Here is a 24,917-nt window from a genome sequence, read left to right on the forward strand (position 1 = left end):
AGAGCTTGTTGCTCAAGCTTCGAGCATTTGTGCACATTACCCGAAGAACATTATTTTCGTTATTAGTTTGCCCCTTATCATCAACAACTACATCTATATTATTTGCAGCTCCCTTTTCATAAGCTTCCAAAAACTGCTTTATCCTCATTGGTCGGGGACAGAAATCACCCACATCAGTTACATCTCTGTCCCCTTTACCTAGTTTAAATGCCTGTCCAAAAAAGTTCTGAATTCCTCACCGAGCACCTGGGTACCTCTGTATGATGGATGCAAACCATCCCTCTTAAACAACTCCCTATTAGACCACCTACTGACATCATGACTTACATAGCCAAAACCTTCAGCTTTACACCACTGCCTTAACCACACATTAAACTCTCTGATACACGTTGTTTTATCCTCTTGGCCACAAACCGGTAACACCTCTGAGAAAGTCACTGAATCAGTTATTTTACCTAGCTCCACACTTAGACATTGAAAATCTCTTTTTACTACATTAACATTTCTCTGGGACAAATCATTTGTGCCAAGATGCACCACCACATCAACGTTATTACCTTTACTCACAGTCTTAACAATGTTTGTAATCCGCCTCCTGTCCCTGCTGGCAGTGGCCCCTGGGAGACACCTCAGCACCTTAACCACATCCTTGCTCTGTCCCAAATCAACACCTCTAACGGTCGAATCACCCACAAGAAAATGTGTCCTCTTTTTATTTCTACTAACTGTACTTGATGGTTTGGTGACATTTACGACAACTTCCCCTTTGAACATCCCCTCATTCTCTGCCTGAGGGACCTTGCTAATATCTCCAACATCCTTACTATTTAAATCCGCAAGAACACTATAGGAATTCGATACAGAGAGACCAAAATTGCTATGTTTTTGCTCAACTGCACGCAATCTTCCTGAACCGACAGTTGTCCACACAGCCCTCCTCCTCGGGGGGCGCTGTGGAAGTGGAGGCTGGACACATGGCTGCATTACAGCACGTGGCTGGGACAATCTTTCCACTTCTGACTGCAAGCTACAAACTAAGGACTGCAATCTAGAGATCTCGCCATCTAACCTAGATGTCCTTATGCAAAAAGGGCAGTACCCCAAGTCCCACAAGGTGCTACGGAAGACAACAGCCAAACAAATGTTACACTGCACCAAGCCAGTCATCTTAACAATGTATTGAAATACAAGTACTTAGCAGGAAAATCAACAACCCCTATTGCTACCAAACTTTGCTGATTTTGGTTTATAGTTATATGATTCGCGCGCCGTTAGGCGCGCAGGCCACTACCTTCCTCTCCTTCTCTGTGATCTGAAGTGCAAATTAAAATGGCTTTTTCCTGCCTTTTATACTTCCCAGTCTAATCCTGCCCCAGCCTAATCTGATTGGTCTGTGTTTGAAAACAAACTGCTAATAAAATTGTCTGTAACAGCCAGTTATAAATGCCCCTTCTCCTTGAATTCAAAAAATGCAAATGCAAAAAGTAAACAGCACTACCTTCCTCTCCTTCTCTGTGATCTGAAGTGCAAATTAAAATGGCTTTTTCCTGCCTTTTATACTTCCCAGTCTAATCCTGCCCCAGCCTAATCTGATTGGTCTGTGTTTGAAAACAAACTGCTAATAAAATTGTCTGTAACAGCCAGTTATAAATGCCCCTTCTCCTTGAATTCAAAAAATGCAAATGCAAAAAGTAAACAGCACTACCTTCCTCTCCTTCTCTGTGATCTGAAGTGCAAATTAAAATGGCTTTTTCCTGCCTTTTATACTTCCCAGTCTAATCCTGCCCCAGCCTAATCTGATTGGTCTGTGTTTGAAAACAAACTGCTAATAAAATTGTCTGTAACAGCCAGTTATAAATGCCCCTTCTCCTTGAATTCAAAAAATGCAAATGCAAAAAGTAAACAGCACTACCTTCCTCTCCTTCTCTGTGATCTGAAGTGCAAATTAAAATGGCTTTTTCCTGCCTTTTATACTTCCCAGTCTAATCCTGCCCCAGCCTAATCTGATTGGTCTGTGTTTGAAAACAAACTGCTAATAAAATTGTCTGTAACAGCCAGTTATAAATGCCCCTTCTCCTTGAATTCAAAAAATGCAAATGCAAAAAGTAAACAGCACTACCTTCCTCTCCTTCTCTGTGATCTGAAGTGCAAATTAAAATGGCTTTTTCCTGCCTTTTATACTTCCCAGTCTAATCCTGCCCCAGCCTAATCTGATTGGTCTGTGTTTGAAAACAAACTGCTAATAAAATTGTCTGTAACAGCCAGTTATAAATGCCCCTTCTCCTTGAATTCAAAAAATGCAAATGCAAAAAGTAAACAGCACTACCTTCCTCTCCTTCTCTGTGATCTGAAGTGCAAATTAAAATGGCTTTTTCCTGCCTTTTATACTTCCCAGTCTAATCCTGCCCCAGCCTAATCTGATTGGTCTGTGTTTGAAAACAAACTGCTAATAAAATTGTCTGTAACAGCCAGTTATAAATGCCCCTTCTCCTTGAATTCAAAAAATGCAAATGCAAAAAGTAAACAGCACTACCTTCCTCTCCTTCTCTGTGATCTGAAGTGACACTACAAGAGTCACTAGAAGAAATCATGTTAGAGGTATATAATGAAATGTTTGAGAGGAAATACCAAACTCCTGGACAGAGGCACTCATAACTTTAATTCCAAAGGAAGATATAGGTAACCAAAAAAATTCAAAACTATAGACCAATCTTGCTGTTGAATGTAGACTATAAAATATTTGCATCAATCTTAGTGGAATGACTTAAAAATATTAAATAAATTTATCCATAAAGATCCGAATGGATTTTTGCCCAAATAACAGATAAAGGATACACAAGAATTATATTAAATGTATTAGAAATGTGTCAATAAATGATACACAAAAAGCTTTTAATAATTTTAATTGGCAATTTTTAAATATACAATTGGACATGATGAAATTTTGGGGAAAATTTACTAAAATGATTATAACAATATATTAAAACCAAACATTCAAAATATTATTAAATGGAGAGTCAACATAAAAAGTTAAAATAGAAAAAGGGGTCAGACAAGGATGTCCATTATCACTATATTATTTATACTTTCTATAGAGATTTTGTTAAACCGAATAAGGGAAAATCAGGAGATAAAGAAAACAAGAAAACAAGACGTATAAATTACAGGCATTTGACGATGATATGAAATTTATAATTGAAGACCCATTGGAAACAGGGGAAACATTAATTAGAGAATTACGGGAATTTGGAAAGGTAACAGGGCTAAAAATAAATAAAAATAAAACAAAAATAATAACTAAAAATCTTACACAAGAGCAAAGTAAAGAATTAGAAAAAAGATTAGAATTCCAAAGTGAAAAAAGCAAAATATATAAAATAACATTAACATTTGAATGGCAAGGATGAAAAGGCAACGATAAAATGTAAATTACTACAGGATTCCAGACTGAGAGGGGGCTTTGGCCTTCCAGACTGGGAATTGTATTATTAGGTGGCTGCAGTAACGTGGATTGGAGAATGGGTAATGTTAAAAAATAAAAGAAATGAGCAATTGAAGGACATGATTTACAAGCATTCATTTCTGTGGGGAGGAAAAAATAAAACACACAAATATTTCCACAGTCACCAGGTGAAAGATGCATTTTTTGACATTTGGAGGAAAATTGAACAAAAACTTTACATAAAAATTCCAGGATGATTTCAACTATAGAAGCATTGGTCTACCCAAATACTACAGATTTAAATAAGATAGTTATTTATAATGAATTGCTAAATAAACAAGGAAATTTAAAATCAAACCAGGAACTGCAAACACAAGGAATTAAGACAGATTGCTGGCCTTACCTATAGATACAAACAAAGTATAAAAAGGTCTTGGAACAACAGGGCTTTCAAAATGAGCAACAAGAAATCAACAAGGTATTAATAGGCACAGAAGAAAAAATGATAAGTAAGGTATATAATTGTGTTCTAAAACGTAAAATGGCGGAGGGAGTCATACAAGAATCAATAACAGCATGAGCCAAAAACTTTGGGTATAACATCGAATTAGAGTATTAGGGACAAATTTAGAACAAAAATTACAAATTGACAATGCTGGCTGCATTTAAAGAAAACACATATAAAATATTTTATAGTTGGCATCTACGACTAGTGAGATTGGCTAAAATGTATCCATAACCATGCCTAATTGTTGGAAATGTACAAGGGACATTCTTCCACATGTGGTGGACATGTCCCAATGCAAAGAAATATTGGGGGAAAATTATAAAATGGATAGAGGAAATAACAAAACAGAAAATTGAGATGAGACAAGAACTATTTCTTCTAGGAATAATAAAAGAAAACATGAGAAAGGAAATTTACTATATCATTCAATGTATAATTACTGCAGTGAGAATCATATTTACCCAAAACTGGAAAAAATAAAAAATACCCTCGAACACAATAATGATAAAAAGGGTGCTAGAATGCACAGAGATGAGTAAATTAACAATGGAATTGAGAGAGAGAGGGGAACAATGTACTACAAAATAAGGAATAAATTGTATGATTGGCTTGAAAGGGAAAGTAAAATTAATGTAATAAAGTAATATAAAATGATGTATCAAAATAAATATAAATGTAAATAGATGTAAAATAACGTACAAGTATAAAAATGTAAATAAAAATGGTTAAGTTAAGAATAATAGCATTAGATATGGTGAAGAGGATACTTCTGATAGCGACAAGCTATATTAGTGAAATTATGTTTTGTCTTTTAATGTGAAAAAAATCAATAAAAAGTATTTTAAAAATAAGTCAAAAGCAGCACTTTGAATTGTATTCAAAAGCATAAGGACAATAAATACAGCATGAATAACATAGACACGTCTTTGCTGAAACAGCTCTCACCTGCCACCTTGTAAGCTGGACCAGTTGCAGTTTTTGGATTTTCTTCACAGGCAGTCCCAAACAAAAATCTAGTTTTGAATCATGAAGGAAATTGCTGCCAGTTCCTCCTTCAAAAAATGCTACAATTGGTATGGTAGCCAAAAGTGGGCAAAGTTTTCCCTGGCCACATCTTTTACCTGCTGTTCAAACAGAAGCCATGAGTCCAGTAAAATCTCAATCCGGAATCAAGATAGGAGTTGTGACTAACCCTGACAGCTTTAGGAGAAACAGCTTCATTATGACGGAATTCAATTGTTTTGTCCCATACAGTCTATTTCTGCCTCCAAACATTTACCTGAACTCTTATCTGGTGTTCATTGCCATTGATAGGAATTACCTATTCAGGGAGGAATGGAATTACTGCAAAATAGTGTCCCCACTTTCACAACTCTCACAAAATTCTTTGGCTGATAATACTGTATAAAATACTAATGAGAGATTGAGTAGGACCAAAATAATTGCATTCCCAGCATCAAAATCCCCTCTTATTGAACTTCTCAATTAGCAACTGCTATACTTTCAGTCCTTTTACTGAAACATGATTATGAAACTAGATAAGCCACTCCTCCAAGATTTATTGCAGCTACAGTCCCACCACCTTCTCTAATCAGTTTCTTTCTGCAGGCTGGATTTGAGATGATTATAGATCCAGAAACCTGTGGATAAGCAATTTGCTATTGAAAAGCTAAGAAGTCCTTGCAAAACAATCCCAGCAATTCATGGGTAGTAAATGCAAACTCTATTGATCAATGTTCAAATTTCTATGGTAATGTCCTTTCTGCACCCAATCAAGGTAAAAGACAAAGATGTAATATTTGGAGTAGGCAGTAAAGACAGCATTTGTTATTAGATTGTTTCTTTGGACCATGTGAAAACTACTTTCTCCAAGAGGGGTGGAGCTAGGCTCCCAAGTGTGTGAATTAAGACCACCCAGTGAGGTATTTGGACTGAATCTGAGGTTTAAAAGGTGATTGCCCCTATTGTTTCCCCCATTTGATTCAGTCCATGATGAACTGGATCCAGGCTTTCCTTCACAGATAACAAAGAGGCTGTATGCTCAACTTTTACTATGCTAAAGATTTTTTACTCCGAGCCTGGGCTGGCATATGCTGCTATTAGCCAAGGATATGTTAAATTGAGCAGAATTTCAAAAGGCAAGCTGATCCATCTGGCAGGGCCTTGAGTATTGGCAGACCCCTCAGCAATCTGCCAGGCTGGTGGACGGGGCCATAGGTGGGAGAATGCACAAGATGAGCTGCGGGGGGATTTTTGCATTAATTCCCTCCCACCCACCCCTTACACCATTCAATCTGTGTTCAGCCATATCTTCGGCCTAGAGAGCGGTTATGTCCTCCATCCCCACCATCAACCAGACAAAAGGGGCTTGGGCTGCAGCCTCATTCACCCTTTCTCTTTCCCCATTGCACAAACTTGAAGACCAGAGTAGGGAAAGAAAGAGCAGAGATTGGGTGTGCTCTGCAGCTGAGCTGAAGGGACAGGAGGAACCCAGGATCAGTTAGACCCAAATTTTTCTGGAGGACAAGAACCTAGGCCCTGATCCACAACACAGGTACAGCAGATACCAACCCCGCAACTTTTCCTAGACACCATTGATAAAGACTGGCATAATCTAGATAAGAAATACTTTCCAGTGACACTGCAGCTATCTCAGCATTTACAAGTACCCAAGATTGACAGGCCAGTCCTCATTCTCTACTCCAATGCACAAATGGCAGGAGACGCAGAGGAACTCCTTTGACCGAACGAGCAATGACATCACACTGCAGCGGGCACATCAACCAGTGGCATGGGCAATCAAGGCAACAACTTTGGCATCATTCTTCTCCCACACATAGCTGAAATGGCTGTCCACTCTGCAGAAACATCTCATGCCATCGGACATCAGAGCCCATCAGGACCTCAACAACCTACTAGCAGCAGCAAGATACATCGGCGCCGTAACACTGCAGCAATGCATTTTGCGGCGCGGTCCATGGGGTGCACAATGGTGTCCAGATGATTGAACTGGCTGTGAAACTGGTCTGGGAATGCGCATCATAAATGGAAATTGGCCATGGCCCCTCTAGTGGGTCAGTTTCTGTTTGGAACAGTCCTTGACCCTATCGTAGTCAAAACCAGGGATAAAAGGAAGGTGCTTCCCTCTCCTTCATGTAGGGCTGTGGCTAGACCTAGTCCCTTCCCTAAGAAGGGTTACAGGTGCCCAATCACCAGTATGGGCGCTTCTCATCCAACTTCAACACCTGCAGCAGAAGTTGGGGAGACAGGACTGGCCAGAGAGGGACACTGAGCAAATGGCCCTTTTGAGGGGCCGGGGGATACTCTTCTGCCAGAATCATTAAGTCCCTAAAACTTCCCATCGGGGGCTGACTGGCTCACTTCACCGGCCAATGGGAGAAGACAATGATCAGTTGGCAATTGAATTCTGCTCCACCCCCACCCCAGGAATTCTTCATAAGCTGCCCTAGCCCCTGTAACATTTCACAAAGGGCACTAATGGAGGAGGCCATCCAACACCTACTGGCTATAGAAGCCATACAACTGGTCCCGCAGGGGCGGGTTTCTACTTCATCCTCTTTGTAGTTCCAAAAACATCTATCTAGGTGATGGTGGGCAATCCTGGATCTCAAACGTCACAATAAATATGTAGTGGGAATCTCATGGCCCTACCAATCTCTTATGAAGGGAACCACTTCCAGTACATGGCTCTATCCTTCAGGCTGATCATTCTGGTGGCACACCTGAGAGCCCCACCAGTCAGGGAACAATGTAATCTGGACGATATCCTCATCCAATCTACCTCTAGAGCTCAGGCAGAGAGTGATGTCATGGGAGGTCCTGGAGGGGCATGGGTAAAATAGGGCCTGATCAATAAGGCCAAAAGTCAACCAGTCCTCTCCATGAGATTGACTCATCTGGGAGCTATCATTGATTCCATGGAGTGTACAGGGATATACTCCATGGAGGAAAGGAGGGCTAGCCTATTGGAGTTGGTTGGAGTTGTGAGGGACTCGCCTCATGTACAACTTCACACATTATCCTCACTTTTAGGGAAAATTATTTCAGGTATTCACATTGTTCCCTGGGCTCATAACCACTCTAGGGCTCTCCAGTGGTTTCTTCTCCCCTTTCAGCGAGCAGGATACAGAGCATCAATGATCAGAGTATGCTTGCTGGGGGAGGTCTGAGTGTCACTGGAGTGGTGGAGTTTTTGGGTGATTGACAAAGGGGCCTGCTGCATAGAACCCCAGAGGGAAACACTCACAATGGATGCAAGTACTTTGGGATAGAGGGGCCCACCTGGAGAACAAAGTGGCCCAAGGGACATGGTCCCTAGGGGAGTCGGCATGCAGCATCAACCTTCTGGAATAGTGGGCAGTCAACCTGGCCTTAGAATACTTCAACCAACACCTACGGGGTATCACGTGTTGGGGTTAATGGACAATGTAACTACCAAAACACACATATACAGGGGGATACTATGTCCAAACAGCTGATGGCAGATGCCATGTCCCTTGGTTCATGGGCAGAGACCCATCTTCTATCCATTATGGCAAAACATATCTCAGGGGTAGACAATGTCAGGGCAGACTGGCTCAGCTGTTGTGACATCGACCAGGCTGAATGGACTCTACAACTGAGAGCATTCAGACAACTGACTTCTCAGTTCAGGCGACTGATGATAGACCTGTTCACCACACCAGACAATGCACAGTTGCCCAGGTTTTTGACGTGGTTCAAGTCCCTGGGCACCGAGGGAAGGATGCATTTCTCTGCCCTTGGCCAGAGGGCCTACTATTTGCCTTTCCTCCTGTTCCAGTAATACCCAGACTAGTGAGGAGACTAGTACAGGAACAGGCAGAGATGATTCATGGATCTTGTATCGCTATCTATAGCCCCTCCGTGGATGATCCCAGTGACAGACTGGTTGCTGTCACAGGGGTCCATCCAGCATTCAGATCCAGGCTGGTTACAACTAACCACCTGACTCTTGAGCAGCTCACCATGAAGCTGTGCAATGCTCCAGAGGACATCTCCTCTATTATGCTGGTGTCCAGAAGGCCTTCCACCAAATAAATATACTCCTCCACTTGAAGGAGTTTGTGCAAGTGGTGTGGAGAGATCGGTCAGTCCCCTCTGAACCTCTCTATAGTAGACATACTCAGATTCCTGAAACAAAGCCTCTCATTAGGGCTGTCCATTAATACCCTATGCCACCAGGTGGCCACACTCTCCACAGTTTTATAGTGTCAGTCCCTGGAATCATTGGCAGCACACGACCTGATCAGGCAGTTCTTTAAAGAGGCATCTAGGATATGCCTTCCAGTGGTACATAGGTTCCTCACCTGGGATTTGGCTCTGGTTCTGAATACTTATTATTAGGGGCCCGTTTGAACCCTCGGAATCCACCCCAAATATGTATTTGACCCTCAAGACGGCATTCTTAATGGCCATTAACTCAGCCCGCATGATATCGGAACTACCGGCGCTTTCTGTCAGGGGAGACCTGTGTACCTTTTACCCAGACAAGATACTATCATGTCTAGATCCCACTTTCATCCCAAAGGTGGATTTCATTTTTCATAGGAAGCAGGATGTGGTTTTGCCCACATTCTATGAAGGCCGGGATTAGAACAGGAGGCCATATGGCACAACCTGGATGTTAGGAAGGCTCTGCTAGCTTACATACAAAGAATGAGTGCATTCCACAAATCCAAGGTGCTGTTCCTCTTTCTGGGGCACAAGGCCTCTCCTTCCATGGTGGGAAGTTGAATCTCGAAGGCCATTTCCCTGTCATATCTATCAGCGGGGATGCCACTCCCTACAGGAATAATTGCTCATTCCACCCATAGTGCCGTTATGTCAGCAGCTTGGTCTACCAGGGTCTCCATTGAAGAGATATGCAGAGCAGCAACTTGAGCATCTCCGATACCCTTTGTTATGCATTATAAGATAGACGCATTATAGATGCATCAGAGGATGTGTCCTTTGCTTGAGGGGTACTGCAGAAGGGTCTCACTCAGATCTGGGCATCCGTCCCAGTTGACAGGCCTAAACTTTGGTAAGTCCCACACACTTGAAGCCTAGCTCCACCCCTCTTGGAGAAGAGGCATTGGTATACACTGATACAACCTTTCTCAAGGAGTGGGGATAGCCTCCAAGGCCCACCTTGCATGCAGGTCTGCTTGAGACGACTGGGACATCCAGATTATTATGTGAACATAGAAGGAAGATAGCATGCAGAAACTTTCACTCCTTTCATCAAAGAGTGGGAACAATAAGGGCATTTGCCTTTTAAACCTCAAATTCAGTCCAAATTTATCTATCTATCTATCTATCTATCTATCTATCTATCTATCTATCTATCTATCTATCTATCTATCTATCTATCTATCTACTAACAATCAATCTTAATTTCAGGCCTGCCAGAAAAGCCAGGTCTTTACAGATTTCCGGAAGACTGATAGGGAGGAGATAATGCGAATCTCTGGAGGCAATTGATTCCACAGGTTCGGAGCCATCACAGAGAAGGTTCTTTCCTGAGGTCCTGCCAGCCAACATAGTTTGGCGGATGGGACCTGGAGAAGACCGACTCTGTGGGCCCTTACTGGCCACAGCAAGGTATGAGGGAGGAGGCGGTCCCGTAAATAGGTCACTGGGCAGTCTTAACCCACACGATTGGAGGCTAGCTCCACTCCTTGAGAAGGGCGTATTAGTGTATACCAATGCCCCTTTTATGCTTTTCACAAAACAAGAGTTGGATACCAGCTTGAAGAAATCAAGCTTAGCCAGATAAGGCATTGCTTTTTTAGGAGGAGGCATACTCCTCCTTCCTTCAAGCTATAAATCTATTCTACATATTCTATACACTGATTTCAAGTCTAACATAACTGGATGTTCCCAACCGCCTGTAATTACAGGGTAATTGATCCAAAAAGACACACACCACATGATAGAAGGAAAACCAAAAGTCTTTATCAACAGAAAAGCAGAAAAAACTCCCTTTTTAAATGTCAAAGGGATTTTCTGGTACACACAAGGCACAGGTTAAGTGCAATCCAATTTCTCACTCAGTAACTGGGAAATTGAGTCCCATTCCAAAGTCCAGAAAGTCCACACACAATCTTGAACAGGGAAACAGCAAAACCACGATCTTGACGAAACTATGAATCAGATAAACTTCCACAAGGCTAAATCAGCACACTGCTCTTTTTATCTATAGCACTAATTACAGCAGCCCCACCCAACCACAGGTGGCCTCACTTATCTCCTGTAATAATCCTTCAGTTATTCTCTCCTATGCACTCTACGCATGCGTGGGTCTGTCATACGTTCTTGTTCAGAATACAGGGATGATAAGGATGATTGATCTCCTCCTGGGCTGTCTGCCAAACTCCCCTCTTCCCTGCTACTCATGCTTCTTTCGTCAGAGGAGCCTTCGTCGGGAGATTCTATCGGGAGCAAAACAGGCCTGTGGCATGTGGATATTTCCTCCACATCCACCTGCACATTCCTTGGGGCAGGAGCTGGGCCAGAGCCAACCACAACACTGGATATGTTCTGCCATTTTAATTTTAGAAAGTTATTATTAATTAATAATTAGTTATTATCTTTCAAAACTATACCATGCAGTTTGGCAAACCTACTTTCAAAAATATTGTAGCTGATTAATTGGTCAATAATTTATGTTGAGTACAACAGGATTGATTTTATGCCTATCTTAGTTATAAATTGCCAAGCACAGAAAACTATACAAATGTCAGGTTATAGTGGAAGATTGTTGAGGCTACCATGTTGCTTTGAAGATTCTTAACAGAAGCACCTTTTCCTAACAGCATACACTCTTTATTTTTGTCACACTATCAATTCAGCTACCATATGAATAGGCGCCAGTGCCCAGTAAAACTAGATATTATCTTAAGAAAGGGGATCATTTTAATTGTTATAAAAAAGCTAGCATATTTCATTTCATTCCTATGTAACTGTATAAATGACCCACCTAACTCCAGAACAAATCTGGGTCACTCACAACATAGAACAAAATACAAAAATGAGATATTACAAGTAGCATGTTTATTAATGATTACATATTAAAGTTGAGTGAGGTATCAAGGTGAGTACCACAGAGCTAGATGCTCAGCTCTTCCCCATTTTTATTTATTTTATTTATTTATTATTTATTTATTCAATTTTTATGCTGCCCTTCTCCTTAGACTCAGGGCGGCTTACAACATGTTAGCAATAGCACTTTTTAACAGAGCCAGCATATTGCCCCCACAATCCGGGTCCTCATTTTACCCACCTCGGAAGGATGGAAGGCTGAGTCAACCTTGAGCCAGTGATGAGATTTGAACTGCTGAACTTCAGATCTACAGTCAGCTTCAGTGGCCTGCAGTACAGCACTCTACCTGCTGCGCCACCCCGGCTCATTTTTGTTTACAATTTGAATCAAAAGCTGAATGGAATCTAAATCTATGGTATTCTTTATTACTGACAATTTAAAAAGTGTTAGAATGGATATTAGTTACTTGTAATAACTCTGGCATAAAATGTTGAATCTTATTTAATGAAAGGTTTTTCTTAACATTTACCAAACTACACAATTTTTTAAAGGAGCCAATTAACTTCATTGTGTTGGTGGTATAAATTGGTAAAGAGAAAGCTGAATCTACTGTTTTATTGGATTGTTGTATGTGCCCAGAATCATTTTCCATGAGATGGGTGGTCAGATAAATGTTATGAATAGATAAATAAAATGTGTAACGTGGGCTTCTCCATCTATTGCAGGGGTCGGGAACCTATGGCTCGCGAGCCAGATATGGCTCTTTTGATGGCCGTATCTGGCTCGCAGACAGGGCTCCTAGCACTGAGCTCCCGCTCGCAGCTGTCCCCTGGCTCCTGCTCGATGCCACGGTTTTCAGCGCTGTCCTGCTGGGCCCCAAAGACGGAAGGCAGGAAGAAGGAGAGCTCCATTCTTCTCGCCTTTTTCCCGCCTTCCGTCTTTGGGGCACAGCAGGACAGCGCCGAAAACCGCGGCATCGAGCAGAAGCCGGGGGACAGCTGCGAGCGGGAGCCCCAGGAGGGAAGTACCGGCAGCGCCCCGCCCAGCTGAAGCTTCACTGGCGTCGGCGGCAAATGTCCTTTGTGGCCCAGTGGGAGGGGGGGCTGCAGCGGCCGCAGGCAGTCGCAGGGAGATGGCGGCGGCGAGAGGGAGCTCCAGCTGGGCTGAGGGTTCGGGGGGGGCCATGAACGCCGCCCGGAGCCAATGGCTTCTTTTGGGCTTACTTGAATTCCTGCTGCTGGTAAGCGCGCGCGGGTGGCCGGGTGGGAAGGGCGAGGCGCGAGGGGGAGGCAAGTGGAGAAGCGGAGAGAGAGAGAAGTGGACCAAAAGAAAGAAAAGGGAAAGAGAGGGAGGGAAAGAGAAATGGAGAGGAAGGAAGGAGGGAGGGAGGGGAGGGAGGGAGAGAAGGAAGGAAGAGAAAGGAGGGTAGAAAGAGAGGGAGAGAGAGAGGAGAGAGAAAGGAAGAGGAGAGATAGAAAGGAAGAGAGAGAAAGAAAGAGGGATAGAAAGAGAGAGAGTGAGAGAGATGCTCAGTGAGCCTTTCTTTGAAGTTGCCTTTCTTTCTTTCTTTCTCTCTTTCTCTTTCTCTCTTGCTCTCTTGCTCTTTCATTCTTTTTTCTTTCTCTTTCTTTCTTTCTTTCTCTTTCTTTCTCTCCTTCCTTCCCTCCTTCCATTTCTTTCATTCCCCCTCTCTATTTTTATTTCTCTTTCATTCTTTCTTTCTCTCTTTCTTTCTTTCTTGCTCTTTTTCTTTCTCTCTTTTACCTTCCCTTCCTCTATTTCTTCTTTTCTTTCTCCTTCCTACCTTCTTCCCTCCCTCCCTTCCTTCAGTCCTTCCTCTCTTACTCTCCCCTTTCATAAGTTTCCTTGCTTCCTTCCTCTGTTCCTGTCCCTTCCCCCTTTCTTTCTTTCTTTCTTTCTTTCCTTCCTTCCTTCCCTCCCTCCATTTCTTGCTTTCCTTCTCCTTCCTCCCTTGTTTCCTCCCTCATTCCCTTCTTTCACTCCTTCTTCTCTTACTCTCCCCTTTCACACCTTTCCTTGCTTTCTTTGCACCCTTCCTCTGTTCCTGTCCCTTCCCTCTTTCCTTCCTTCCTTCCCACCCTCCGTCCATTCATTCACCCATTCCTCTCTTGATCGCCCCTTTTACCATTCCTTCCTTCCTTCCTTCCGATGTGGGCCTGGGCCAGCAGAGTAATTTGCTTTTGCACCCCGTCTCGAGCCCCCTTGGTGCCAACCCGGCCCTCCCCACTTCAGAGAGAAGGGGGAGAAAGAGAGAAAGAGAAAGAGAGAGATAAAAAGAGAAAGATAGAGGGAGGGAGAGAAAGAGATAGAAAGAGACAAAGAGAGGGGGAGAGAAAGAGAGAGAGAAAGAAAGAGAGAAAGGGAGATACGTACGGCTCTCGCGGAATTATATTTCAAAATATGTGGCGTTTACGGCTCTCAGCCAAAAAGGTTCCTGACCCCTGATCTATTGCATGATGTAGTTTCAATATCCATGAATATATTAACATTATATGAAAGTAATCGTTGTAGTGTAAAAATGTGAATAGACTCTTGATTTGCATTCCAATAAATTGAAATCATGACTGCATGAAGAATAATGGATTTGAGTGTGTGAGGGCAAAACCTTCCACACTGGAAGGACACACAACCCACAACATACAATACTGAATTACTATTTTTGTGTTCATGTTCTGTTTGATTTCTTCCTGTTGAACGTCCAGGAACTCTGGAAGGGGCTTCCTCCTGTGTATTATACAGTCATGGAAGCTACTTCTTATAGTCACTGGAAGAACCATGGGAGGTTTATGTTCAGGTTTAGTGTAACAGGAAATGAAGCAATATGAGATTCTCACTTCCCTCTTTAGAAGAAGGAAGCTGGATAACACTGCTCTGCAAAGCACCTTTAAAGGGCAGCTTTATTGGAAGCTTTGTGGAAGCTTTGCACAGTCCTAGTAAAAAGCCATTTCTTTCTCCTCTCCTCTCCTCTCCAGCTTTCTTTTAGAAATGGCTGCAGGGCATTTGCAGGTAGGTACTTTTATTTTCTGGGTTTTCTAAAACAAAGGAAAAGACATTATATTCTAGTCTATGATGGTTTTGGGTATAAGATTTTTCTATACAAATCTGTGGTTAATACACCGACTCACCTACACACACACACACACATACAAACACACCTGCCTCCATATCTGCCAATATGTTAGTGGTATGGTATTACACAACAATACTTTTTGTGTAATTTTCATTGTATTTAATGGTATCTATTGGAAAGATTATTGTTTCAACTAGCATTTCATTGTGAGGCTTGTTCCCAAAAAGAGGTATGGTATATTTAAACCATGTTGATCTGGTGAGGAGCTATAAAATGGGGTCCTTCAAATTGCAGTATAGTGCAATGAACCTTCATAGTTGTTTTTAGTATACGTTCCTTCACACCCTTCCTCTTTGAAGAGTCTGTACCTTGCTCCCTATTGTTTCAGAACAGACATTACAGTCATTCCACTTCATTGTTTGGTCAAGACATAGAATGGGCTGTTTCAGCTGTTGGATAGCACAAAGAAGATATATTAAAATAGTTCAGTCTTATTGTTTGATGAATGTTCTGAATGGGTCTGGAGGTCTTTCCAACATATTATGATATTAAACTTTGACTAATCTGAAGAATGTAGCAACAATCTGATTTTGTTAACTTCATAAATAAATATGAAGAAGAACATGTTGAATCTTGTTCTTTAGTTCCTTATTCTCTGCCTTTAACATCAGAATTTTATCCACTTTTATTTGTGCAGAAAATCAGCTGAATCTACTCATATGGACTCCACTTTTGAGGCATCTAACAATGCTATATCATCAGCAACTGTCCTATTCTGAACTCTTTTTCAGATATAAATCAATGGAATAAGAACTGATGTATTTGTGGTTTACTGTCTGTTTTCTAGAATGCTTTTAACAAAATGGGTTTTAACTCCTTTGTTCTGAGAATTGTTTATCAAGGAGACATTAGCCATGAAACAATACTTTATCCTCTGTTGATTTCTACCATTAACCCACTACATCACACCTTTCTCTGCTTATCTAACATACACATGTCTACCTATATCCCCATTTTTCCATAAAAGAATTCCACAATACAGATAAGAACTGGTGATTATATAAAATAATTGTCATTGGCAAATCGGTATCTTGATGGAATTATATATAAAACTTAATTTTTATCATGAAAGAACCTAGTATATAACTATGCTTGATGAATATACCGTATTTTTCGCTCCATAAGACGCAGTTTTTTTCCTCCCAAAGTAGGATGAAAAATCAGCCACGTCTTATGGAGCGAAGTTGCAGGCAGGAAGGGGGGGGAGGCGCTGGAGCAGAGGGGGGGGGCGGCGATGTACTCATCTGGAGACCGCCGCCTCTGTCGCCGCCTCTCCTCTTCCCAACCCCGAAGAGAGCCGCGCCTTTCGGCCTCCGGAAGTGCTGGGCCGGGGGACACCTCCACCCCGCAGGTTTAGGAGGCGGAGCGGACTGGAGGAGCGTTGGCTGTTCCAGCCTTTGGGAAGGCTACGGGAATCGCTTCAGGAGGCGGGGAGGTCTTGAAGACCCAAAACCCAGCCAGTCGCTCGCAGCCGGCCGCCGCCTGTGCAAAGTTTGGCTGCGAACTCGGCTGGCTAGCTGCTGCCTGGCCCCCTCCCTCCCGGAGGAGGGTCTCCCTTCACACCACCAGCGCCCCCCCCCGCCAGCCAGCCAGCCAAGCCCCGCGCCCGCCGGAGCCGGCTCTTCGCTCTCCCCCCGCCGCCCGCCGCGTTTGCAGGAGGTGGGGAGGGTCGGGCGGCCCTCCAAGGCCAGGAGGGACGCCGCTGTCCCCGCTTCCCTCTCTCCGCCCGCCGCTGCGCCTCCTGCTGAGCCCCCTCGGCCCCGCGCGGCGCCTGTCAGAGGAAGCTGCCCTGTCCCAGCCAGGATCCAGGGGCGAGGTCGTCGGGGTTTGAGGGGCCCTAAACCGCCCACAGCAGAAAAACAGAAAAAATAAGGGAGAAAGAAAGAGAGAGAAAGGAAGAGGAGAGATAGAAAGGGGGAGAGAGAAAGAGGGAGAGATAGAGAAGGAGAGAGAGAAAGAGAGAGATACAAAGAGAGTGAGTGAGAGAAGGAGAGATAAGAGAGAGAAAGAAAGAGGGACAGAGAGAAAGAAAGAGAGGGACAGAGTGAAAGAAAGAGAGGGACAGAGAGAAAGAAAGAGAGGGACAGAGAGAAAGAAAGGGACAGAGAGAAAGAAAGAGAAGAACAGAGAGAAAGAAATAGAGGGACAGAGAAAGGGAGAGGAGAGATAGAAAGGGGGAGAGAGAAAGAGGGAGAGATAGAGAAGGAGAGAGAGAAAGAGAGAGATACAAAGAGAGTGAGTGAGAGAAGGAGAGATAAGAGAGAGAAAGAAAGAGGGACAGAGAGAAAGAAAGGGACAGAGAGAAAGAAAGAGAGGGACAGAGAGAAAGAAAGAGAGGGACAGAGAGAAAGAAAGAGGGACAGAGAGAAAGAAAGAGAGGGACAGAGAGAAAGAAAGAGAGGGACAGAGAGAAAGAAAGAGGGACAGAGAGAAAGAAAGAGAGGGACAGAGAGAAAGAAAGAGAGGGACAGAGAAAGGGAGAGAGAGAAAGAGAAAGAGAAAGAAAGGTAGAGAGAAAGAGGGAGAGATAGAAAGAAAGAGAGAGGGGGGCTTGTTTGTATATTTTCCCAATTCCCCTAGGGCAGTGTTATTGTAATAAATATTTTAGCCTACTTTTTGGCTCAAAATATTTTTTTTCTATTTTCCTCCTCTAAAAACTAGGTGCGTCTTATCAGCAGGTGCGTCTTATAGAGCGAAAAATACAGTACATTTTCTGCAAGTGCTAACAGCTACAAGTTAATTACAGGTAACATGTTACAGATTAGGAAAACAAGTTAGATACCATTTTTTTACAACTCAAAAAGTTATGCTTTGATATGAAACGTTATTCTTATGGATTTGGGTCCTTTTGCAGAACTATACTGTAGGTAAAAGAATGAATACAATTATACAGAGTGGTGTGGTGGTGCAGTGGTTAGAGTGCAGCATTGCAGGCTATTTCAGTTAACTGCTAGCAGTAGTTTAGCTGTTTAAATCTCACCACCGGCTCAAGGTTGACTCAGCCTTCCATCCTTCAGAGGTGGGTAAAATGAAGACCCAGATTGTTGGGGGCAATACGCTGATTCTGTAAATTGCTTAGAAAGGGCTGTAAAAGCACTATGAAGTGGTATATAAGTCTAAATGCTATGCTATATTACATAGAAAAAAAGAAAATTTTTGGCTGGGACAATCACCCAGTATCATGTTTGCTGCAACTATGCATTTAATTAAAAATGCATGTAATTCAAATATTTCAAAGAGCTTTTTGCAACATGCATGATTATGCACAACATATATCTCTTCAAATCAACAAAGCAGCCAACTACAGACAGTCACAGATGATTATGGGCATATAAGCTACCTCCTGCCCCCATCCCATTATCTTCCTTGGTGACCTCAACCTACCACACATCAACTGGTCACTAAATGAATGCTCCACTGAACCCATACACACCGCCATCTATAACGCCGTCACCAGCCTAGGACTAGAACAATTAGTATCAAACAACACCAGACTCAACAACTGCCTCGACCTCATATTCTGCAACAGCAAAAGTGCTATCTATGGACTGCACACAAAGGAACCCTTCTCCAACAGCGACCACAGTACGATCAACTTCAACCTCAACCTACATCATCTAAACACCCACCAGAAGTATGCGGTGCCTAAGTACAATTTCAGGAAAGCCAACTATGATCTCATAGATGCCAATCTCTCAATCCTTAACTGGCAATCCTTGTTCTCTAACTGCATCACCACTGATGATTTGTACAATATGTTTTTACTCCAAATCAAAAGGCTTATCGAACTACATGTGCCACTCACTTCTTCCAGAGGTAAGCAAAAAAATAACATACCTGTCTCGATAAAGAAACTACAAACCCCCAAAAAATCCCTCTGGAGTAGAAACAAAAAAATCCCAGTAACCAACTTTAAAGTCCTCTACAAAAGCATATGCCAAAGAATAAGAGCAGAATGCCTCAACTATCACAGCAAACAAGAGGAAAGCCTCCTTCGCACCAAGTCCAACCGTGCTTTCTATAACTTCGTCAACAACAAACTCAATGACTCCAGACCTATTCCACCACTCGTAGGACCCAATAACAAAGAATACCATGATGACTCATCCAAGGCCAACCTCTTCAACTCTTTTTTCGGCTCTGTTTTTGTTAACAGCAATGGTTCTTCTCCCATCTTCGCAAATTGCACCTCTAACCCACTAAAAAACCTAACCCAAATTGTCTTCACTGTAGACAATGTAGAAAAAGCAATCCGTGACCTCAAACCCTCCCTATCTGCCGGACCAGACGGTCTCTGTGCATACTTCCTAAGGAAACTTTATTCTGCTCTCGCTGAACCCCTAAGCATTATCTTCCAAAAATCCTTCAGGACCAGCACGCTCCCCAAGCTGTGGTCAAAAGCAATAGTCATCCCCATTTTCAAAAAAGGAGACCCTTCACGAGTGGACAACTACAGACCAATATCTCTCTGTTGCGTTCCTTGTAAAATCATGGAATCAATTATAAATCGACAAATCACCCTCTACTTAGAATCTAATAACCTACTCTCAAACAAACAATTTGGATTCAGAAACTATCCTGCAACCTACAACTACTTCACTGCAAAAACATTTGGACTACCCTCCTTGTCCAAGGAAAATCCATTGATGCAATTTATATAGACTTTTGCAAAGCCTTCGACTCAGTGGTCCACGACAAACTACTCCTAAAACTCAAATCCTATGGCATCTCAGGACGCCTCCACAACTGGATTACTGCATTCCTGTCAAGCAGGCAACAAATTGTCAAAATTGGTAGCGCCATCTCCACCCCCGCCTCTGTCATAAGCGGCGTTCCCCAGGGAAGCGTACTAGGTCCTATTCTCTTCATTCTCTACATCAATGATCTCTGTGACCATATCAAAAGCAACTGTGTTCTTTTTGCCGACGATGTGAAACTTTTCAACACCACTGATAACACACTTACTCTCCAAAAAGACCTGGACTTTGTCTCAGACTGGTCTAACACCTGGCAACTTCAAATATCAACCAACAAATGCTCTATCCTCCACATTGGCAAAAAGAATCCTAACCGCACATACAAACTGAATAAACAATCTCTCACTGCCAACCCACATTCTGTAAAGGACCTTGGAATACTAATATCGAATGACCTAAGTGCTAAAGCCCAATGCAACAATATCGCCAAAAAAGCCTCTAGAGTTGTCAACCTGATCCTACGCAGCTTCTGCTCAGGCAACCTCACCCTACTCACAAGAGCCTACAAAACTTTTGCCAGACCTATCCCAGACTACTTCTCATCTGTCTGGAACCCATACCACATCTCAGACATCAACACCCTTGAAAATGTCGAAAGATATTTCACCAGAAGAGCCCTTCACTCCTCCACTCGAAACAGAATATCCTACGAAAATAGACTAACAATCCTAGGCCTAGAAAGCCTAGAACTATGACACCTAAAACACGATCTGAGCATTGCCCACAAGATCATATGCTGCAATGTCTTACCAGTCAATGACTACTTCAGCTTCAACCGCAATAACACAAGAGCACGCAACAGATTCAAACTTAATACGAACCGCGCCAAACTTGACTGTAAAAAATATGATTTCAACAATCGAGTTATCGAATTGTGTCAACCCCTAACCCCCAACACTTCTCCCTTAGACTCTCCACGATTGACCTCTCCAGGTTCCTAAGAGGCCAGTAAGAGGCGTACATAAGTGCACTGGTGTGCCTTTCATCCCCTGTCCAATTGTCTTTCCTTTTTTTTCACCTATCTTATATATTCTCTTCCTTTCATATATCCTCTCCTCTAAGTTCACCTTCACCCTCTTTTTATATTATCACATGTCTATTTTCTTCCTTTGTATTTATGTATTGGACAAATGAATAAATAAATTAAATTAAATATGAGAGGGAGGTAAAGGGATAGACTATAGATTATAATATTCACCTGGACATTGTGATGATTGCAAGCTTCTAGTTCATATAGCTGCCTCATATAGCAATTATTCACAATTCAAAGGCTATGAAAAAGTAAATATTATGTCCAACAATTGAATAAGTTAATAACGGCTATTTGCATGGCACACACTGATTGGTTCCCAGGCGGCTTCCAATACTAGCCGCGGATTGTTCAGGAGCGATTGCCACCAAAAATAAACAGTTGTCACAGCCACGCCGCCTCTCAGCAAGCCCTGTATAAAGAGTGTAAATTAGTTAGCGTGCATTGTTGTTTCTATTATACTTGTTGGTGTTACTTGCTGCTGTTTCAGCTATTGTTCAATAAAAGCAATTAAGCTTCAAGGGGTCCAGCCTAAACACTGACCTAACAGTAACTTTATGACTACTTTTACATGTAAGTCCTTCACAAATCTAAAAAGCAAAGAACTGAAGAAAGTTCATAAGCAGAGTCGGAGTTTTACTTAGCAGATCTGGTCAACATGGTGAAATGAAGGGCAGGTAGACAGGCTCTGTCTGATTTCACCTATATTCTGTTTTGCTTACAGCTTGACAAGGAATAGGGTGGTGGTGGATTGGAATGCAAGGGTGAGGAGAATGGCATCCAAACCTTGTTTGTTTCCATGACACATTGCTCTCCCTCAAGGACACCCCAAGCAGATATTTCAGCAGGACCCCAGCAGGGCCAGCCAGTTCCTATAACAAAATGAACAGAATTGATTGGTGAATGGAATAGACTGTGGGTGGCCTGTGGGGAAAAGGGAGGATGAATTATGTTCATCAGAAGCCCAGAGTTGGTTTCACTTTTTCTGTGTCAGTTTGGATTTATTTAGTAAAGTTTGTTTTCTTGGTAAAATAATGTCCCAGGAGTTTCTTTTTCTGGACTCACCAGTTGGATAATTCACATTAAACCAACTGTGCAAGTACCAGCCTACCTGGACTCCACCAGGAGGTTTGCAGTTTTGAGAGGTTAGCATCTCAGCAGGAAAGACAGCGGAAGCAAAGGGAAGCCTCCTCTTGAGAGACTCTGGTGGTGGCTAAAGCTGGGATCTAAGTGGCTGGTGCATGCCCCAAACAAGGGATAAGGTGGAGCAACAGCCATGCTAAAAAGGAAGAGAGCGGTGGAAGGATCCTGTCCAGGCCCAAGACCCATGTAGGGAATGCAGAAGAAGCAGAGGATCAACCTACCCCCCTCTTCCGGAGTCAGGATGACCCAGAGGAGCAAGTGGAAGGCTAGATGAGCAGCTGAGTGGGCAGACCCTGTGAAGTAGAAGTTCCCAGCTGCAGCTTCCAATCCATTGATGGAGCAGCTGAGCAACAAATTCAGTGGGCTAGAGGTGTGAGGAGCCACCTCACCAAAGGTGGCAGACATGGGACTCAGGAAAGAGGCCATGAAATTATTTTCTATCCTATCTCCCATCCTTCAGTCGATGGTGCCAACACCACCTGGGGCAGTTGGAGACTCTCACCTCGGGACAACACCTCCAATCCCAGCCATCCTCCATTGTGAGAGGGGCAGGTACCAACCTGTATCCCCATTCAGGCACCCTTGGCAGAGGTTGTTGCCTGGAAATGTCTAGTGTGAGAGGACCATCTGCCACTTTCCCTAACATAGCAGTTTGATGAGCAACCTGACAATATGGCTTACTTCCTGATGCAAGATTAAAACTACATGGAGCAATGTACCCTGATATGCGTGCCCGGCTTAATGCCATTACATCAAACCTGGAGAGGGATACAGCGGGATGGCTTGTGTCTCTCCACAATGAAGGGGCTCCAGAGCTGCAAGACCTGGGTACTTTCATACAGATGTTGTGGGACAGATTCAAAGACCCCACAGCAGCTAGGCATGCAAAACCTCATATTGGCAGGGCAAGTGGCCTGTGGCAGACTTTTGTAGCCTGGTATCTCCCATGAGAGATTGGCCCAAATGTATGCTGGTCTACCAGTTTTGGGAGGGGCTAAACAAGTTGCTGTATCAAAATTGCCTGCCCCAAGGGGTTCTTGTGGGGTTCCTGTGACCTTTGAGCATGGTATGTGGCGCTCAACTTAATGGAGCATGTTGCACATGTGAATAGGGCCCACCAAATGCCCAAGAGACACTCAGTGAGGCAGAGGGTGTGCAACCCCTACCATGTGGGAGAAGCCCTTTCAGAACCAGGGAGCGTGTTTCTGATGTGGGGAGGAATTTTTAAATTTAAAATGATCTGTTAGAATATCAAAATTCTAAATTGAACATTTTTCCATTATAAAAATCTGTGTAAAACCTACATTTTCACTTTCATTTTTTAATCCATTTATGGAAAAAGAAATGGATACTATTGTGATTTGCAAAAAATATTCCATGTATACACTTATGTCCATAGAAGACCCAAACTTAAGGTGACCAGATTTTAACATTGGCAAAGCAGGACACCATTGAGAGGGGTGGATTCTTGATTAAAATTTTGGTCTAAATTGTAAAAGCCTTCAGAGGCATGCAAGAGTGATTGGACAATCACTCTTGTCAAATCTAGATGAGAGTTAAATGTTTGAGAGTTAAATGTTAGATTTTTTTTTTTTAATGAAAAAGGTACAGAACAATTAGAAATAAAAAAATACTTGGAAATATAGAAGCATAGAAACATAGAAGATTGATGACAGAAGAAGACCTCATGGTCCACATAGTCTGCCCTTATACTATTTCCTATATTTTATCTTAGGATGGATATATGATTATCTCCGGCATGTTTAAATTCAGTTACTCTGGATTTACCAACCACAAAATAATATTTTCTCATGTTGCTTCTGATCTTTCCCCCAGCCAACCTCAGATTATGCCCCCTTGTTCTTGTATTCACTTTCCTATTAAAAACACTTCCTTCCTGAACTTTATTTAACCCTTTAACATATTTAAATGTTTTGATCATGTCCCCCCTTTCCCTTCTGTCCTCCAGACTATACAGATTGAGTTCATTAAGTCTTTCCTGATAAGTTTTATGCTTAAGACCTTCCACCATTCAAGACCTTCCAAGAATTCAGGGGAAACCAGAATTTAGGATTTGATACTGGGAAGTTTAAAAATTGCAGCCATAAAACCAAGGAGGAATCTGGCCAATGTAGTAATAGCTTGTCTATGATAAGATGTGGGCTTGATTTGGCAGTATCAATTCAAACTGGGGATTTTTGCTTTTTATTGCAAACATTACAAATATTTATATTTTTAAAAAAGCTAAGAGGACCAATCTTACTTTATTTCTGTTGCACACTAACTCTCTTAAGGTAAACCTACAAGTCTGCCTGGATTGCAAAAATCCACATGACCATTGCAAAGGGCTTAACTTTCCAGCGGTCAATCAGATTTTTTGCAACCCAGATCTTGTCACTTAATTTCAGCAGAATACGCAGGACTGAAGCTTTAGTTGACTAAGCTTGTAAGCAATGTTCCCCTCTATTTTTTTTCAGTGTGGGCGGAAAAGTATAGTGTCTGAGCAGCATATTTTCATGCCTGAGTACCTGATTTTTTTTCACAGATGTCACCCAAGACAACTTGTTGCGTAATTATTTGGGGCTCGGTCAGTGATGGGCTACCAAAAATTTTACTACCACACTGTGGCCATGGCTTATGCATTTTGTTTCAACATCTTTCAGTGCAAATTGGGTGCTCTGGGGTGGAGCTCCAAATTTTGCTACCAGAACTGCGTTCCTGACCATTCCCGTAGGAGCCCGTCACTGGGCTCGGTGCTGGGGCAGAATAAGGTCACTTCCCACTATGTTATATCTTATTTGTTAACCAAACTAATTTATGA

The 24,917-nt window shown here is 42.6% G+C and overlaps 1 protein-coding gene across 3 annotated transcripts in view; it reads left to right on the forward strand.

Annotated features, from left to right (window-relative positions):
* The window catches only part of VWC2L (von Willebrand factor C domain containing 2 like), a 116,031-nt gene that overhangs the window by 79,502 nt on the left and 11,612 nt on the right, over positions 1 to 24,917 (forward strand). Inside the window, exons 4-5 of one of the 3 annotated variants that reach the window (XM_070732221.1) lie at positions 15,009 to 15,042; positions 17,828 to 17,856. The exons of 1 other annotated variant lie outside the window; for it this stretch is intronic. In XM_070732221.1, coding sequence (XP_070588322.1) covers positions 15,009 to 15,019 — 11 coding nt within the window. In that variant the 3' untranslated portion in view covers positions 15,020 to 15,042; positions 17,828 to 17,856. Of the gene's footprint in view, positions 1 to 15,008; positions 15,043 to 17,827; positions 17,913 to 24,917 lie in introns of those variants that run through there. One more of the 3 variants, XM_070732220.1, reaches the window with a different exon arrangement.

This window comes from Erythrolamprus reginae, chromosome 1 (genome assembly GCF_031021105.1).
Source record: "Erythrolamprus reginae isolate rEryReg1 chromosome 1, rEryReg1.hap1, whole genome shotgun sequence".
Taxonomy (NCBI): Eukaryota; Metazoa; Chordata; class Lepidosauria; order Squamata; family Dipsadidae; genus Erythrolamprus; species Erythrolamprus reginae.